Here is an 18,008-nt window from a genome sequence, read left to right on the forward strand (position 1 = left end):
CTCTGCATTTTTAAAAGTTACAACTAAACTCATCAACATATTATTTTTGTGCATCGAAACCTAAGAACTAGTTATTGACCTGTAATAAACGGTTATTAGAGTTCTTGTAAGACTTTAGTGATGCTTCTGCAGCTAAAACCAATAAATTACAAACAATCGTCTTTTCCAGTATAAAAAGGAATTTAAATACTGGTTGCCTTCTTCAATGGAAAAAGGCAACCTTCGCCTTCTCCGCTGGAGAAGATAATCATCTAGTCACCTTCTCCATTAGAAAAGGCAACCAACACCTTCTCAACTGGAAAATGCGACAAATTGGTCACCTTCTTCAAAAGTGACCGACGACCAATCATTTGTCATCGATTTTAGTCTATAGAACATTTGGAGCTAGTTGGAATCTCGCCTGAACCCTAGTGACATGCTATTATAAGTTAACAATCGGTTAGTGGGCTTCGATACACAAAATTAACATGTTGATAAGTTTGATTGTAACTTTTTAAAGTTTAGTAACCTAATTATATTGACTTCTCGTATAAATTAGGAGTTTATTTGACCGTTTTCCCTAATAATTATATTCACAAGGATATGACTCTAATCTCATGTAAATTAGCCTCCCCATAGGAAGCTATTAGAAATAAGTAAAAATGAAAAAAAAAAAAAACGATGTGAAATTTCAATAATTTTGTGCAATATATAGTCATTACATCGACGATAGTGCTGTGTGCACACTTGTATGCTCTATTGTGTGCACTTTGATATACTCTGAACAAATGCACACTTTTACCCGTTTGTGCACATTTATGCTATTTGCTATTGTGTGCACTCACGTAGCCATTTGTGCGCATCTATGCAACGTCAAAATCCATCTAGAAAAAGTGTAATTCTACCATAATTAAAACTCCTATAATCAAGCCAAATATGTTTATTAAAATTTAATACTATTTTAAATTGACACACAATTACAATTTCACATCTAAATTAATTATGAAAACAAGGATACCAAAAATAAGAAAAGATATGATCCATTAAAATCAATCACTTTAATGAATGATCCAAATGTGTTCTCATACTATGGGGTGTTCCCAAATTTATTTCAAGTTAATTCATATATACTTTCAAAAATTTTATTTTATTAATTTTGAGTTTTTAAAATAATTATTTTATTTGTGTATTTATATTTTTTCATATACTATTAAACTAATTTTTTTTTAATTGTTTACCAAAGTAAAAATTAAAGAATACTTGTTTACTAAAGTCTATTTTTTAGTAAGAGTTCTATTAATGTATTTTTAAAATTTGTTCATTCACTTTTACTGTATGATATGATAGGGTGTGTTTGGTAACCCGTAAAATGACTTCTGGAAAATGTTTTCCGAGTTTTCTGTGTTTGGCAACGTCCAGAAAATGTGGTCAACGGAAAATGTTTTCTGTTGATCAAGGAAAATCAGTTCATTTTTCTAGAAAATGAATTACGGAATTTTTGTCCGTAAGTTATTTTACGGAATCACCAGAATAGTTGTTTCGCATGTTTTCGACTAAAACCAAGTCATATCACCCATGACCGTGGACCAAGGAGGTGGGGAAACCGCCGAAAACCTTTGCTACAATTTTTTTTTATTTTTTTATATAAATTATATTTTTTATTAAATACTCCCTCTGTCCCATTTTACCTGTCCTATTTACTATTCATTGGTCAAACCAATTCTTTCTTCTTTGCTTATTTTCTTTAGTAATTTTTTATTATTTTTAAATTTAATTTTTGTGTTTAATAGTACTTTTAATGTAGTTTCTAAATATATAAATTTTATATAAAAATGAAGTTTCTAAATATATAAATTTTATATATTAATACTAAACTTAATAATATAAAAAATTGGATTAAATATTACTTCAGTCAAGCCTCGTTAAACGAACTAGACAACTATTTTGGGACGGAGGTAGTACCATTATTTTAATAACTATTATAATTTTTTATATTTTAAATAAAACAATTACAATGTTTAATTATACAATTCTATTCATTTTCCAGAAAATGAACCAAACACACAAAAGACAGTTTTCCATAATACATCCAACACTCAAAATAAAATTATTTTCAGAAAAATGATTCATTTTCCAGAAAATATTTTTCAAAACTCATTTTCCTTCTTTTCAAAGGTACCCTACAAATTTAGACGAGAAAGTAAAAGTTATAAGTAATCTAACATTTCAAAAGATACCCAACTACACAAGCCCTACCCTGAGACTTGAGACTTCCGGACAGTTTTCTCTTTCTAGTCTCGTAGTCGTTTCTCACCAAGTCCCATTGGCATTATCGTGATTCTTTCTCAGCGTCAATTCTCAACACCGCCATGGAAGAAGCATACCCCGTTGATGCAGCTCAGCTACTCCAAGCTGCAACTGATTTCGCTTATGACCCCAGTAAAAGTTTTTCTGCATTATTTTCATTTTATAAAGAAATGTCATCAATCATCTCAGCATATCATCATCATCATCGTCGTCACCCGATTTCAGGCCCTCAATCTGATGCTTCAGCTCAGGAATTCCTCAACCGCTTCCCTCTGCTCGCCGTTCTCAAGTGCCGTTCTCCTTCTGTTTCTCTGGGCCTATCCGACTTGCTTTTCTTTCGGTTTATTATTTATTTGTGAAGTTTTCAATTTCTTTCAGTGCTTTACAAACGAAATCGGATTATCCGGGTCTGGAGGACGCTTTGTTTGATTGTTTAGACAAGGTTTTCAGAACTAAATATGGAGCATCTTTGATCCCGCATTTCATGGTATTCTATGTCTGTATGTTATTTACATTGCAAATTCACTTCTCTGTTGGTGTTCTATTTACTTGCTTATCTTTATTTTAAGTGATTTTAATATAGCAAAGAAAATGGAAAACAAAAATCCTATGGAGATAGAATTTGTGCTTGATGTTCCCAGTCCTGTTACTATGTTCTCATGAATGAATTTTATACATCTACTAGTGTTTGGTAATGCGTTTTTCTTGAGTTAAGATGTCAGTAACATTGTTAAAATCCGATGCACTAGTTGAATTATACTTCTACTTTTGGAAGTTGAATTATTCTGCTCTCCTTTTTTTCAGCCTTCCGTTGTTGCTGGCTTGGGTGCACCATCTCAGAATGTCAGGCGATTGGCTTGTATAACAGTAAGTGCATCTTATATATATTCAGCTCCATGGTTGATTTTTAAAGTTGCTAATGTCATTTGCACTTTCAACTTGGTTGATGATAGTAGGACTCTTCTGTTTGCTTACCAAAGTTTTCTGCTCGAATGAAGCTGTTCTTGTCTGTAAACCTCACTTTCTTCCTGAACTACAATTGACACACTTGACATTTATGCACATGTAGCAAAACACAACTGCAGATCTGTAATGCTTAAATGGATTATATGCACGACTGAATGATTTCTAAAAAACACTAAGCATTGTCACATCATCATAATTATGTAGTAATTATTAGCTGATTTAACAGATGCTTGAAATTGATTGAATTGCTAAGCTGAATTGTTGTTTTCCACTGAGAAGAACAAGGGCAGTTAGGGGGAGTAGTAAATAATTCTAAGGAACTTATTGAGTGCATGTATTGTTCTTTCTTTGGCATCTTCGTGTAAGAGATTTCTCTGCTATCTTTAATTTAAATCTGACATAGAAACTACTATGTTCAGGTGTCTTCCCTTTTGGATAATACTGATGAAACTACTGCTGTATATCTCATTCTCCAGAGTGGTGTATATCCTTTATTGCTCCGTTGCCTGATTGATGGGTAAGGTACTTTTGACTAATCTCTTCCGCTTGGCCAAAACTTTGCTCACTTTCTCTTTTTGTTATTGGTTATTTGTCTCATAGATTCTGTCCTTCTACAACATAAATGAAACACTCACTGGATGACTGGATTAAATTTCCCTCCAATTTTGCTCCTTGATATCTCTGCACGTGTTGTTATATTGTTGCTACACATTTTCTTAATTGTCTTAAAGATTACTACTACAGTGTTTAACTTACAAAGTGAGAACAAGCTGCCTTTTCCTGAAAGACATTTACTATTAGTGGCAGCAGCAGATGCATAAATTGCTTAATTCAACATTCATGATACCCTTAGAAGCTGTTTACTAACAATCTTCACCCAATTATCTGGTTATCTAATTAGAAGTATTGCTTTCAATGATTATTTTATGATTTTCCTTCCTCTTACTTAGTTTCTTGGAATTGATTCTTTGCCTATTTTCAGGGATGAACAAGTTGCAGCAGCAGCTATGGCTGCAATTAAGAATTTGGCTGGCTTTACAACAGGCTTAGTATGTAGTGTTCTGTCACTCGTTTGGTCAATGTGGTCTTGATTTTATATAATGCTTCTAATGATTTTCTTTTTCATAGTTTTCTTGGCATAATTTGTTGTCAAATGGACAAATTTCTGCAGGATATCATATTTCCCGCAAGTAGCACTGAACAGACAGATCTCGGAGACTTGGCTGCAAAATGTTCTTCACTGGTAGAGTACTTAATATGATAATTTATTTTTGAGTCTTATTTCTGTTACTGCAATTAATCTACATAATACCAGGACTTGTTGGCCTCTGGTGGATAATAAATTACAGTATTGTTAAATATGCCATACTGCAAATTCATATGAGATTGCCTATAATAAATTTCCCTTTCATTCTTTTGGTTGTTTTTGATTCTCCAATATATTCAGGGACGAGTTCGAATTTTAGCATTGATTGTGAAGTTATTTTCTATTTCTACCACCGTGGCATCAAAAGTCTACAATGCCAATCTTCTTAGCTTGTTGGAGAAAGAAGTTGGCAATGCTAATGATACACTTGTAACATTGAGCGCATTAGAACTTTTATATGAGGTGTGCCTTTTACAATTCATGCCTTAAATAGTTCCCAAATTTCCCCTATAACATCATTTAAATTTTGCATAATTTTTCATCTTTTCATGTGATCCTGGGTGCTACTATATCATTGTCTTTCTAGTAGGCAACCTGAAGTTAAATAACTTATTAAGAAAGAGCTTCAAATGGCCCTGGGGAAAACTAAAGAGATCTCTACATTGTTTTTTCTCCCTGAACAAGTTCCATATTGATCTTTTACGTGTTCTTTCTGCATGTGCTTGGTGAATGAAGTTGGTTGAAGCTCAGCATAGCATGGAATTCTTGTCAAGAACTACACTTCTTTATCTACTTAGTTCAATAATTAGGTACATTTTTGGCACTTTCATTTCATTGCATCTGTCTTATTTTATTTTAAAGTTTTATTTATTTATTTATTTATTTTTATTAACATCTTATTCAGTTCTTTGGGGTAGTTTGATAATTGGGTAATCTATGGTATACTCTATTCATTGCCATCTGTTTGTTTATGCTTTTCCAATGTTCTCCATATATATTTTTTTTCTTCAGGGATGAGGATTGAATTTTATTTTGTTTTATTAAGATGCATTATTCATTATCCCTTCTCTTCTTCTGTAGCAATGCATCTGCTGACTCAATCTTGAGATCTAGAGCAATGCTGATAACTGGAAGGGTGCTGTCCAACGACAATGCATTTCTGTTTATTGATGAACCTAGTAAGATAAGGATTCTTTCTTTCTTTGCAAGGGCATACAACTCTTTGCATTTTAAGGACTAATGTTAGTATTTGAAGTTAATATGGATGGTGATGTGCTGAGATCATGTATCTGTGTGAATATTGTCATGAAGTAAAGGATGGGTATAATGAAATGGTGTCAGCCCAATAAAGAAAATTTAAAAAATAATAATAATAATAATATTCACAAGCCGGATAAACTGTCCATTAAGAGGCAGTAAGATCCTTAAGCAGTTATGCTTCCAATGTAAGATGTGTGGGTGGTGGGGTTTATGCTGTAATGGCAAACCTTTGAGTTTTTAGTGGAATGTTTGCATTGCTTTTTCAAGTTATCTGATTATTACAAGTGGCTGATGGATGAGATAATTTTATTTTGGATAGGTTATAGAAATGTCATTTCAGCTATTGATAGGAGGTTTGCTTTTCTGGAAAGTCAAAATGCAGACGAATTTGAATGTGCAATTGAAGCATTGGGTCAAACTGGTTTGTGTAAGTAAATCATTTGCCTCTGGTAAAGCTAAGACATTCTTTTTTCTAAGATGCTTTGTTTATACAGTATATCAAATGTCATTTAATTGTACATTAAATTGTCACTGAGTGGTCTTTCATACACTTCCAAATGGTAGTTGGTAGTCCGGCTTTTGGTAGGCATATGAACAGGAGAACTTAACTATTGTGGAAAGATATGAGCGTGGGGATGCCCACTTGGATGTGCTTTGCAAAAGTTTAATTGATGGCCTAAACATGAAGGGTTCATCTCTTCTCACAGACTATACTTGTTTTGGTGCTTGATGAAAGTGGTTACAAATTGAAAGTCTGAAAGTAAGGGCTTCAATGTAATGCAGAATGATTACTGTGGGAGCCACCCCAAGTTGGATAGGCCTAAAGTTGATCACTCAGTCTTCTTGCAGCCCATGTCATGTTCGGGGCTAGAAAATCATGATGAAGGTTGTTACTAATTGAAGTGATGGGGGTTGCATGTAGTATATGCTAATAGCACCATGGACCCAAAAACATAATGATTACTGTGAGAGCCACACCTTTAGTGTTTACATGTCATCTTTAGAAGTAGTACTACATGTGTTTTTGAAATGCTGGACTTTGACATCACAAATGGCAAATACCTATGCACTTAATTGAATAGGACTTTTGGGAATTAGCTAATTTGGGTCACAGGCCATTGTATTAACTATATGAACAATTTCTGTTTGAAATTTAACTTTTTTACATTTTTGCCAATAAGGGGGAAGCCTGCTAAGGGTAGTTTGTTGCTAGAGGGTTCTTAGGAAATGGGGAAATACCTCCTTTAGTTTTAATTAAATTAAAAGAATCACTTGCAAATTAGCTTGCCATAACATGGTGCTGCAGGCAAGAAAGGAGCTGCTGCACTACTACTGAGTTCACCTGCTCCTGTTAGGCATGTTATTGATGCTGCTTTTGATTGCCAACAACATGGTAAACGACTGGTAAGAACCCTTGGATTTTCATTTTCCGTGACATCTCTATTCTCTGAGCATAAAAACTTTTAGATTCTTTGTTGCCATATGCATACCTTAAGTGAATCCATACATACATGGCCGAGGGAAGGCTTGTTCTATAATTTGATTTTTCTTATTTTATTTTAATGCATGATACAGGCTGCACTGCATGCTCTTGGAAACATTGTTGGGGAAACTCGTTCTGGAAATGACGTGTTACTGGATGGTGATGCAGAAGAGTCATTACGACGCTTGATCTATGACACATCATCAAAGACTCCTAAACTGACACCTTCTGTAAGTTTAATTTTATTTCTTTTCACCACCACAATATAGATATTGTATCTCACTTGCGACTTCAAAAATGGAAAACATGGAATGGAATGCTGGCAGCTTGATCCTGGCACTGTTGTATTGATACTGGCTGCCAGCCAGTCACTGACAGAAACCCACTTCATTTTTAGCCTTTTAACCCATGAAATATTTTTTTACTGCACCACAATAGTTAAATCGTCTGTAATGTAAAACCCAATAGGTGCTGACTGCTGATGGTGCCTAAGTGCATTTTCTTGACCTCCTTAGGTATATTTTTTTAAAAGATAAACAAAATTGAGTTCATTATGAGTGGTGTAGTGCCTTGGCTGCATCTATAATTGTGACTTGTGACAGGGCCTCCTCCTATCAGTTCTTCAACAGGATTCAGAAATTCGTCTTGCTGTGAGTACCTTTCTATTTGACCAAAGACTTATTGTTCCTCTCTTTTTATTGCTTTGTCTTACAATTCTTATAAAGATACCTAGCAACCAGTATAGGCCTTGCATTATTTCTTTTGTTTAAATATTTCAATGTACCTGAACTCTAGTTCAACCTGACAGGGCTATCGAGTGATCACAGGATTGGTGGCTCGACCTTGGTGCCTGATAGAGATTATATCTAGACAAGAAATTGTAGATATTGTTACCGACAAATATAATGAAACAGAAAAGATAGGTCTATATTTTGTACATCAATTCTGTTTATGATGAATACTCTGATGTTTTCTAATCCTTGTAAATTCTGGAAATTTGGTAACTCTTAGGTATGGAAGCTCGGCACAAGTGTTGTGAGGCAGTATACAAGTCTTTCACCTCATCCAGTAAACTAATGAGTGACCCTGCACATTCTGGTCTAGCTACAAAGGTAGACTCGCCATGATCTAAAAAACTTTAGATATTTTATTTCCTCTGCGGATAATTTGTGATTGGTCCATCCATAGAAATATTACTGGGTTTTAATAAGAGATTTTGCCTAACAGATATAGACCCCAACCATCATTCCTAATCAGGATGGTGTACATGTTTCACATGAAATATAACTCTCTTTATACATTAGAATTTCCGTAGCTCATTGCAATCATGATTAATGCCCCCCACCCCCCAAGAAAGAAAAGATTTGAATTGTGTATATCATAACACTAGTTTTTTATGATCTTCACAGCTGGAGGAAGCTATTAGAAGTGGTCCTTACCTGGGAAGAAAGCATGCTGAAGCTCAGCCTGTTGTGACGACAGAGCAGAGGTTTTAGGGTCTTCTACAGTGTGTTCATGTAACAGGTTAAGAGTACTTACCATGTTACGTTGTTTTATTGGGAAATTAAGGACCGGATGTAGTGGAGTTAGTTTTATACTTGGTTGGCATGCCATTTTGAATTGATTCTAGTGAGTGTGAGATCACATCTCATTATTGTCAGTTTATACAGTAGGATAACAAGATAAAATTTTTTCAGGGTATCAACTGAGTCTCTCTTGATTAGGACAATACCTCTAATTTGCTGGTCACACCCAAAACTTTTCACTTTTATAATTACAAAGTTTAATGATTTACTATATTCAATCTATCACCTATTTTGATTTTGTAAAACAATTTTATGAAATAGTTCTAAAATATAATTTGAGCTAATCTTCTTTGTAATAAGCTCTTGGAAAACTTCAACTGTAATGACCTTACACATCCCCTTTAAATAGTAATATTAGCTACAAATTTGTTGAGAGAATAACACCTCATTACTCATTAGGAAAGGATTCAACCTTCCTAAAATTTTTCTCCCTAATTTTAGGAATTCTATTTATAGAAAATAAACTAGTTCATCAATTTACAAATTATACTGACAATTATAATACGATTTCCTATTGTTGGTTATTTGATTCGAGTAATGTTCAGGTTAGAAATTAACTAACAGGCAGTTAACACAATTCTACAAGTGTAAATATTTAACGTGCCATTGGAATTAATACTCACTAAAAGTGGTGTTCTGAAAATAAAAGACTAAAAGTGGATTATCACCTATAAATTCAGTCGTTATATTGTGGACCATGGTTCACAATGCGTCGTTATATTGTGGACCATGGTTCACAATGCATTGTGAACCATGGGTCATGGTTGATACTGCAGTTGTGTTGAACTGATACTGCAATTGTGTTGAAAGGATACTGCAGTTGTGTTGAAAGGGAACTGCAGTTGCGCAGAACAAATACTGTGTCATCCATCTGAAACTGCAGTTGTGTTGAACGGATACTGCAGTTGTGTTGAAAAGATACTACGTGTTGAAAAGATATTGCAATTGTATTGAACGAATGAATGACCTCTGTTCCGTGCGACTGCAGTATCTTTTCAACACAACTGCAGTATCCGTTCAACACAACTGCAATATCAGTTATGATCATGGTCCACAATATAATTTGCGCTATAAATCTAAGACAAAAAATGAGATTAATTCTTTATTTTAATACCAAAATGGCCTCACATTATGTAATGTTTTCAATAAATATTTTATGTAAAAAATGTTGAAACATGATTAAAAAATTGACAAAACTTTTAAGAGATCGTCATCTATAAACCAATGAGACAAATCGAGATCTTTACAAGTATCATTTTTCATAAATATTACACTTCTCTATAATTACAAAGGAGTCAAATCGTTAGACGTTAAAAACTGAAGCGCTAATTAGGCTCACAAATTTTTATGTAGCTCAAACTCGACTCAACTCGATTGGTTCGAATTGAGGTCAAATTTTTGAGCTTGAGCTCGAGTTCAAGTCAGATTGCTTGAACTTTCAAGCTCAAGTTTGACATATTTAGCTTCACACTACAATTAATAATATAAATTGATGCGTTCATATATAAATAATAAAAACTTGATAAAATTTAGAGTCCAAAATAAAATATAAAACTTATGTTCCAACAATAAAAACTTAAAAAATAAGTTAAAAGTCCAAAAGGAAAGGACTAAAACATCTAAAACCTTCATTATCAAATAATCTAAATGACTACAGAAGTTCATTTGGTACAAACCTTCAAAATGAATTATCGCATAAGTTATAAGATCAAATAAATCAGACAAACCAAAAAATTACAAAAACTCAACAACATTAGTTACATGGTTCTTAATTTGGCAAGTGATGGCAAAACCAGTCCATCAAAAGAGCTTGAATTTCCTGGAATTAAATCACAAGTATGAATGAAAAGCCTGGTATCTTAAGATCAGTGGAAAAAAGTGAAATTCATGTGGTTATATTTCGATCAAATGTGTGTTTTAGAAAGTGGAATCTACAACCTGGCATGTCTCATGCAAATCATTTAACTGAACATTAATATGTAATGATGAATTTCGTCAATAAACTTAGACAAATAACACCAAATGAAATGAACTAACTGCTCCATTAAAATCATACCACCGTAGTTGGACCCCAAAGAATCCAAAATACAGTGCTTGAGAAATGAACATAAGCCTGCGTCCATGAAAGCAGTCATATTCTTCTATCTAGCAAAGCATAAACAGTTCATGATATGATATGATATGGCAGGTGCTTCTTTATACATATTAATACTCAACATACTCAAAAACATTTCAAGAAAAGTGGGATAAAAAGTAAGAAAAAGGCAAGGCATCTAATACCAGTGAAGAGTGTATGGAATTTGATTTGATAATTTTCATTTAACATATCCTGCCTCAGCAGAAATGAAAACAGGATTAGTCTAACACAAGCAATTTATGAAATCAAAACAAATGGAAAAAATAAAAATAACCAAAAGATAAACATTGTATATATATTATAGGCTCGCGAGCCTATATATATATTTTGTGTGTGTGTATAAGTGACACAACCCTTCACAAGAAAATAAGTGAACTTAAATATAAAAACTCTATTATTCATAGCAAAGTACTGAACACATGCATTTGGGAGAGCATCTCAATATTGATGATAGATTGGTTGTTACCTCTTCCTTAGGCTGGTTTTGTTGAAGGTTAAGACATTACTTTCAGTTTCTCGTATGCTTCTTTGCATTGTTCTTTGTTCCCACCTTCTCTGAGCCAATTCCCTTGTCTTTCAAGGTAATGTTCATGGCATCCACCAACAATTTTGTCCTCGGCTCTGGTGCCATTCCCTTCGATGTCATCTCATCGAAATACTGCAATGCATCCTCTAACCTTCCTTTCTCAAACAAGCCATGAATCATAATCGTGTAAGATCGCTGATCAGGTCCAAGTCCACACCTTTCCATCTCATCCCAAGTAGTTTTCAATCTTTCATAAAGATCCCAATTCATATACAGCCTCAACAACAGATTGCAAGTATCCCCTATCATCTTACACCCTTTCTTCTCCATTCTTTCCAAGATCTGTGAAACTTCCTCTGGATTCTTCGCAGACTTTATCAAGTAACCGTAAGTTCTAGCATTTGGTGAACAGCCCTTGCCGGTTTCTTCCATCTCCCCCAAAAGCTCATGCACCTTCTCCATCCTCCCGATCTTGCACATATGCTTGATCAATGAATTGTAAGTAGCAGTATCTGGTAAGCAATCTCTCTCATTCATTTCTCGGAAAATCTCAAGAGCCTCAGGAATCCTCTTCTTGAAACACAACCCATCAATGATGCAATTGCAGATAGCCACATCTGGCTTGCACCCTTTCTCCCACATGGCCTGAAACAATTTCACTGCTGTGCTTATTTTTCCAGCCTTACACAATGAATTGATGAATATCCCATATGTAAACTTGTCAGGCTTGCACTTAGAAGTCACAATATCATTCCAAAACCTCTTGGCTTCCCGTAATCTCCCCAAAACACACCAGCCATTCAAGATAATGTTTCTCGTTTTGATCTCATCCCTGAACTCCTTTTTCTTGTTATGGTACAAGAACTCTGCTGCCTCAACGTGCTTGTACCGGCACAATGACAATAACAGTATTTGGAAAGCAATTAAATCAATCTCTAGCCCAAGCTCTTTCCTCTTGTACAAAAATTGTATAGCTTCTTCAATTTTGTGAGCTGCCGCATACCTGTTAACAACAATGCCGTATGTTCTTTCACTGAACAAATTTCCTCTTTCAGACATTACGTCGAGCACCTGGTTCAATTCATCAAAACGTCTCATTTTTCCCATAATGTTGAGCATTTCATTGTAAACACCAGACCCCGGCGAGTACCCAGTGCGGTTTCCCCCTTCTAGCACCCAACTGAAGAATGCATATGCTGGCTTCCAATCAGAACGGTGCCGTTTAAGCACATCGAGAACCAACTCCTCCGTCAAGGCAAAACTTCTTTCGCTGATAGAGCTATGTATTCCAGTGATCGATTTGTTGGCCTGAAGCTTGAGAATGGTTTGAATTTCGAGAGCGGTGGCGCCGCTTGAAGTGGACTCTGGGTCCAGAGTGCGATCAGTGTGGGCGAGTTCGCGGCAGTTCTCCGGGAAATCTTCAAAGCTCCGGTCGGGAAAGCAATGACTGTGTCTAATGAAGGTTGATAAAGGAAAGAGGTTTTGGGAAACCGGTTTGGATTTGAAACAACGTTGGATTCCCCGGGAGAGTGTTTCCGCCAACATGCTGAGGTTTGAATATCGATTGCCCTTCAAAAAAAAAAAAAACCGTTTGACAATTCATAACTTGCTCTTTAAAAAAAAAAAATCCTTCATTTCAGTTAGCTTCAGGGAGCAATAAAAATAAATTGATGCAATGAAGAAAAGTTATTCCAACTAAGAAGATTTGCATATCTTCAATTTCCTAAGCTCTTAAAAATGGCTGATATGTGGAAAATCTGGGTCAATTTATTTAACTCTTTCAGTTCATTTTTAAAAGAAAAGTCCCATTTTCAGACTTCGGTTCAGTTTGGGAATCCCAATTCCCAACATTTCCTAGTTTTCTAGGGAAATAATTATTTATTTATTTTCACTTATAATTTAAATTTTAAAATACAAACAAACCAATAATGTATATTTCAAATTTCTCAAGTCTCAACCCAAAATAAGTCCAAACAACAAGTCAACAATACATATTTAAAATAGGCAAATAGCAAAGTCCAAACATCACATAGTCCAAAGTCCAAACATTTAAATTATAAGAATCTAAAATAACTTTAAAAGTTTGTAACAACATCCAAATACTCATAATAGCGTTCTGTGAGCACACTCACCAATTCAATAAAGAGGAAAAGAAAGACTTGTGACCACATATTTTGGTATGAGACACACATAGACCAACTTAAGCATTAACTATTTTCTAGGGTTAGAGCAATTCTCATTACATAGAAATGTCCTCAAGCAATTAAAACATAGAAATAGAAGTTGAGTCTGTTCATATGAAAATAGTCTGTTCATATGAAAACAAGAAAAGATCAATGGAACTATAATATTCTAGTACCAAAGGAGGTATATAAGAACCCCAAATCCTCCATATCATCCAATGCAGCATTGCAGCCCCTTCTTCAAAACTATATTACCACCCTATTTATAAGGGAAAATCCTTTCAATTTTTTTTTTTTTTGGGTAAACTTGTTATGAACCAACAATCCAGCTAGTATATTGAAAACAGAAAAGCTTGTATCTCAAAACAAAAATGATAAAGAGAATAAGTAAATTGGTGTGCTGGAATTTACACCTCATAACGAGTCATGGAACACTAGAATAGAACCAATGGCACTTTTAATGCCCTTAATCAACCATTTCTATTAAAGAATGAAGGGATCTAATGCAAGAGTAGGCAAATGTGACTCCCTCAATTCTCTCCTTCAGAGTCTGGATTGCAATTTTCTTGGAAAATGAAATTACTTCTTTGCATTGTTAAATTTATTTACTTCAGAAACCAATCATCATGAATATGAACATATTCAGACACCAATCCAGAAAAGTAAATGATGTTCTCAGAGTCCCAAAGAAAACAAGCTAATGGTGTTGAATAAAGAAATCATAAATTTGAAGGATCAACATCACACACAATCATCAAAAGCCTATCAGAATTTGAAATTGGATATGCTAAGATTGTCACTAATACAAACAGAGACTTACATGAAGCAGGTGACCAATATTGATTTCCTGAGCTGGAAATGAGAGCAAGAGTTCCTTCAATGGCTTCTCGATCTCGAATACTTTTTTTGGAGACTCGAGAACAATGTTGGGGAAGTAGCTTGGCTCTGAATTTCCAGTCTTCGACTTCCAGCCTTGAAGGCTGGAAATTTCAGATTACAAACAATAGAAGAGGCAGAGACCGGAAGCAGAAACACTCAAACACCTAACTAGGGTGAGCTAACGGTCGGCTACATAACAGACCAAAAAAACAATTGGAATTTTTGACTGTCATACCCGACCGAAGTAAATGCTATAACCAACAGATTGCCTGTTTCTTTCGGTTACTGAAAAACCAAAAGATTAACAAATTATTCCAGAATTAATACTTTTCTATTGTGCAATAATTGAGACTCCAGGGTTAATTTTCTCAAACATTGATACAAAACAGTAACTTCTTTGGTTATTTCTCAAAAATTGACATAAAATATTAATGAACAATTAAAGAAAATTTAAAATTTTCAAACCCAATAACATACTGTCCAGACTCCAGAATTAATTTTCAAACACTAACAACAGTCTTTAAGTGATTTTGTATGAAATATGTAAAAATTTGATGTATGAAATCCAGAGAGTCGCAGCAATGGCAGCATATAATGTATGAAATCCCTTTTAATTTTAATATGTAAAAAATAAATAAAAAATTTACCTTGAGCCTTGGATTTACAGTGACTCAGTGAAGCAGAGCTGCAGAGGGCTGACTGGCTGAGGTGAGGTCCACAGAACCGCTGAGTCCCGTACGGTCGCCGCTGAGATGGCTAAGTCGATGAAGTGAGGTCTGACCGTCTGAGGATGTGAGGACAGAGGAGCGAGGGCAGTGAGAGACGAGGGAGAAGTGATGAACCGTCGTCCGTGACGGTGGAGTGGAGAAGCTGAAGCCGAGAGCCCGAGAACGGAATAAGGGATTAGGGGAAAAATTATCGAATGTAATACATGGACCAGGATATTGCATTGTAATAATTTTTGCATCACTAAACAAATTGAATTAGACAAATAATATCTATCTATATCTATATCTATATATATATATATCTATATCTATATCTATATTATCTATATTATTATTATTATTATTATTATTATTATTATTATTATTATCAATGCAGTTGATAAACCTGACTGGAAGCATTGCTAGCTTCTAACAAAAAGATGATGAATGCAGAAAGGCCTTGCTCAGCAACAAATTAGCAAACATGCGATGTATCCTTTGCTACTTGAAAGGTATACACTTTAATTTGCAATTTTTGGTGTTTTTAAAATGATTTCTGTTGATTTTTTATCTCAGGTCCTATTCATTTTGAAGCAAAGCAAAGGGAGATCCCGGTAATATCCATGGCCTTAATTTTATTTTTTTGGGAGGGGCTGCCTTCCAATTCCATCCCCATGATTTAAAATTAAAAAAATAGGTATGAACAAAGTAGCCACCAAATTATGCATATATAAACTGAATAAGTTAAAAAACATCTGAAAAAAATTTTGGATTTACCAATCTGCATGGATTTGATTTTGTTTTAAATGTTTAAAATGTATATAAAATCTAATTGTTTCTAACAAACCTCTAAGTACATTAGTTTGTTAAGATTTGAAAACAGTTACTCATTTATGGAAAAAAACAAAAAAAAAAAGGAAGACAGTTGAATGATACCTCTTCTGCAAGAATGCCACTCTTCAGAATCTGTTCAATTTAATCTTTCAAAGGAGGCCCATTCAACTGAAGGAAATGCTTCAACAAGAAAGCTATTGGATCATTACAAATATTACCTATATATCATCATTAAACATAAGAGGTGTAGTGCAATACTTTGCAAGCAGATCAAAAGTATTGAGGTTAGCAGAAATGAGAGATATTGTATAGAAGTAGTGCATTATGCAACAAAAATAATATATAAATAGAAAACATAATACGATATATGGGTCTTTTAGGTATTTATTGCCAAATATGTTCTTATTCTATTATGAACAAACTTACAGCTCCTAATTTAGGATATGCTATGAAGAATCTACATATGTTTGTCAACACTCCAGAAACTTGATTTGCAGCTATGTAATCAGGAAAATAAAGTATTAGAGATTTCAATTCTGGAAATGGTAATCAAAAACCAAAGAACAAATACTAAATTAAATCTTATACCTATAACATTATTGAGAAAAAAATGATAGATTAAAGTAAAAACCAAATTGTGACTAAATATATTGTTATTTGCAATAACATAAATGTGAAAAAGATTTCATTTTAATCTTATGTTTTGGATTGCTATAATTTAAACAAATAAGTAAAATGACTTTTAACATTGATGTTTTTTTTTTCTTTCTATCTAATACGGAGTAATAGAAATTTCACATAAAATGAAAAAAAAAAAAAGAAAAAAGTATAATATGCAGAGAAAATGAGAAAATGAAATAGAATTTGCAAAATTTTATTTGCAAATTAAAAATAGAGTATTTTAGAGAAAGCAACAAACAGTGTTGTGAAATGTGCTAAGTTCAAGAAACACTGTGTTTAAATTATAAATAAAAAACTATTAAAAATAAATTTGAAAAACAGGATCACCCCATGAGAGAAAAGAACTCAACAAAATAATTCAACTAATGTCAGATATCAAGCTAAGGGTCATATCAGACTTAAATTTGGAAGGTAAGCTATTGGATAATAAATTACCTATGCACAATACTAGAGTTGTAATTTAAAAACAGTGTCATTGTTTGAAACTTTAACTCAGTTTATGTGAACTTCTTACAGACAGCAAGGACCAAATACTATGTTAAAGTAAAGAGGACAAGTAATTTAAATGGAAAAAGTATAATTCCAGTTAAATCTGAAAAAGGTAATACATAAGTAAACCTACAAGTAATTTGAAATTTGGTGTTCGCTGGAAATTAAGAATATTTGTCCAAACACACATAACCAAAGAGCTGTGTATAACTTGATTCTGAGACCAATCTAAGGGAACATAGATAAATCAAAAAATCAACAATAGAACAACATGCAAGAGGAAGAGGAATCTGACATAAGATAAATATAAAGGAAGCTAAAGGAGAGGAGAGGCAAAAAATTGAATAAAAGAAAAAATCGAGAAAATTGAAATCAAAGATGCATATTTCAAGAACAAGGAGTGTAGCCGTTGAATTTACATAGTGGGTGAGGATAGGCAGTGGCGTGACCGGCGGGACACGGCTGGAGCCTGGACTGGCGACCGACAATGGAGCTCGGACTGCGTGACGGCGGCTTGAAGCTTTAGCGTGAGGGCGGTGTGGCGAGGGACGGTAGTGACTCCGGTTAGGCAAGGGACTGAGGCGCAGATGGACAGATGGAGTGATAGACTGCAGATCGGCTGAGGGATTGAGGGAGTGAGGGCGTGAAAAAAAAAAAAAAAAAAGACCGTTTACTAACGGGAAATTTTCAAATTTTGAAAAATTGGAAAACAGAACATAGAAAACAGTTTTATGTTAGTAAACAGGCCCTATAAGGTTTGCACTTTGCACTCTAGATGTCATAATTATATATATAAATATATGTATGCTTCTAAATTGTTATATGTATAGTGAAAATGACACTT

The 18,008-nt window shown here is 34.1% G+C and overlaps 2 protein-coding genes across 5 annotated transcripts; one reads left to right on the plus strand and one right to left on the minus strand.

The window, feature by feature from the left end:
• The first annotated feature begins 2,225 nt into the window (after window positions 1-2,225).
• Window positions 2,226-8,891, plus strand: LOC116023790. Its single transcript, XM_031264805.1, has 17 exons — window positions 2,226-2,418; window positions 2,512-2,575; window positions 2,665-2,773; window positions 3,091-3,153; window positions 3,672-3,769; window positions 4,235-4,301; window positions 4,424-4,495; window positions 4,700-4,861; window positions 5,135-5,208; window positions 5,480-5,577; window positions 5,979-6,086; window positions 6,966-7,063; window positions 7,235-7,372; window positions 7,745-7,792; window positions 7,951-8,065; window positions 8,154-8,254; window positions 8,552-8,891. The coding sequence occupies exons 1-17, from the start codon at window positions 2,349-2,351 to the stop codon at window positions 8,636-8,638; spliced, it is 1,572 nt and encodes a 523-aa protein (XP_031120665.1). The 5' UTR covers window positions 2,226-2,348; the 3' UTR covers window positions 8,639-8,891.
• Window positions 8,892-10,602: 1,711 nt separating this feature from the next.
• Window positions 10,603-17,802, minus strand: LOC116022494 (putative pentatricopeptide repeat-containing protein At3g15200). 4 transcript variants are annotated; one of them, XM_031263217.1, is made up of 6 exons: window positions 17,584-17,802; window positions 16,097-16,212; window positions 15,101-15,323; window positions 14,395-14,738; window positions 11,332-12,960; window positions 10,603-10,873 (listed from the first exon to the last, which is right to left on the minus strand). In XM_031263217.1, the coding sequence occupies exon 5, from the start codon at window positions 12,934-12,936 to the stop codon at window positions 11,374-11,376; it is 1,563 nt and encodes a 520-aa protein (XP_031119077.1). In that variant the 5' UTR covers window positions 12,937-12,960; window positions 14,395-14,738; window positions 15,101-15,323; window positions 16,097-16,212; window positions 17,584-17,802; the 3' UTR covers window positions 10,603-10,873; window positions 11,332-11,373. The 4 variants fall into 4 exon arrangements, with proteins under 4 accessions (XP_031119077.1, XP_031119076.1, XP_031119075.1 ...); XM_031263216.1 differs by lacking the exon at window positions 10,603-10,873 and having other exon boundaries at window positions 11,191-12,960; window positions 14,395-14,546; XM_031263215.1 differs by lacking the exon at window positions 10,603-10,873 and having other exon boundaries at window positions 11,191-12,960; window positions 14,395-14,554.
• Window positions 17,803-18,008: the final 206 nt, after the last annotated feature.

Source organism: Ipomoea triloba, chromosome 6, assembly GCF_003576645.1.
Source record: "Ipomoea triloba cultivar NCNSP0323 chromosome 6, ASM357664v1".
NCBI classification, from domain to species: domain Eukaryota; kingdom Viridiplantae; phylum Streptophyta; class Magnoliopsida; order Solanales; family Convolvulaceae; genus Ipomoea; species Ipomoea triloba.

What these genes read in the sequence shown, in the direction of transcription:
- LOC116022494 (XM_031263217.1), bottom strand. Translation starts at nt 12,936, where the DNA reads ATGTTGGCGGAAACACTCTCCCGGGGAATCCAACGTTGTTTCAAATCC.
- LOC116023790 (XM_031264805.1), top strand. Translation starts at nt 2,349, where the DNA reads ATGGAAGAAGCATACCCCGTTGATGCAGCTCAGCTACTCCAAGCTGCA. An exon ending in CCTCTGCTCGCCGTTCTCAA is followed by an intron (nt 2,576 to 2,664) that starts GTGCCGTTCTCC and finishes AATTTCTTTCAG; the next exon opens with TGCTTTACAAACGAAATCGG. An exon ending in GGCGATTGGCTTGTATAACA is followed by an intron (nt 3,154 to 3,671) that starts GTAAGTGCATCT and finishes TACTATGTTCAG; the next exon opens with GTGTCTTCCCTTTTGGATAA.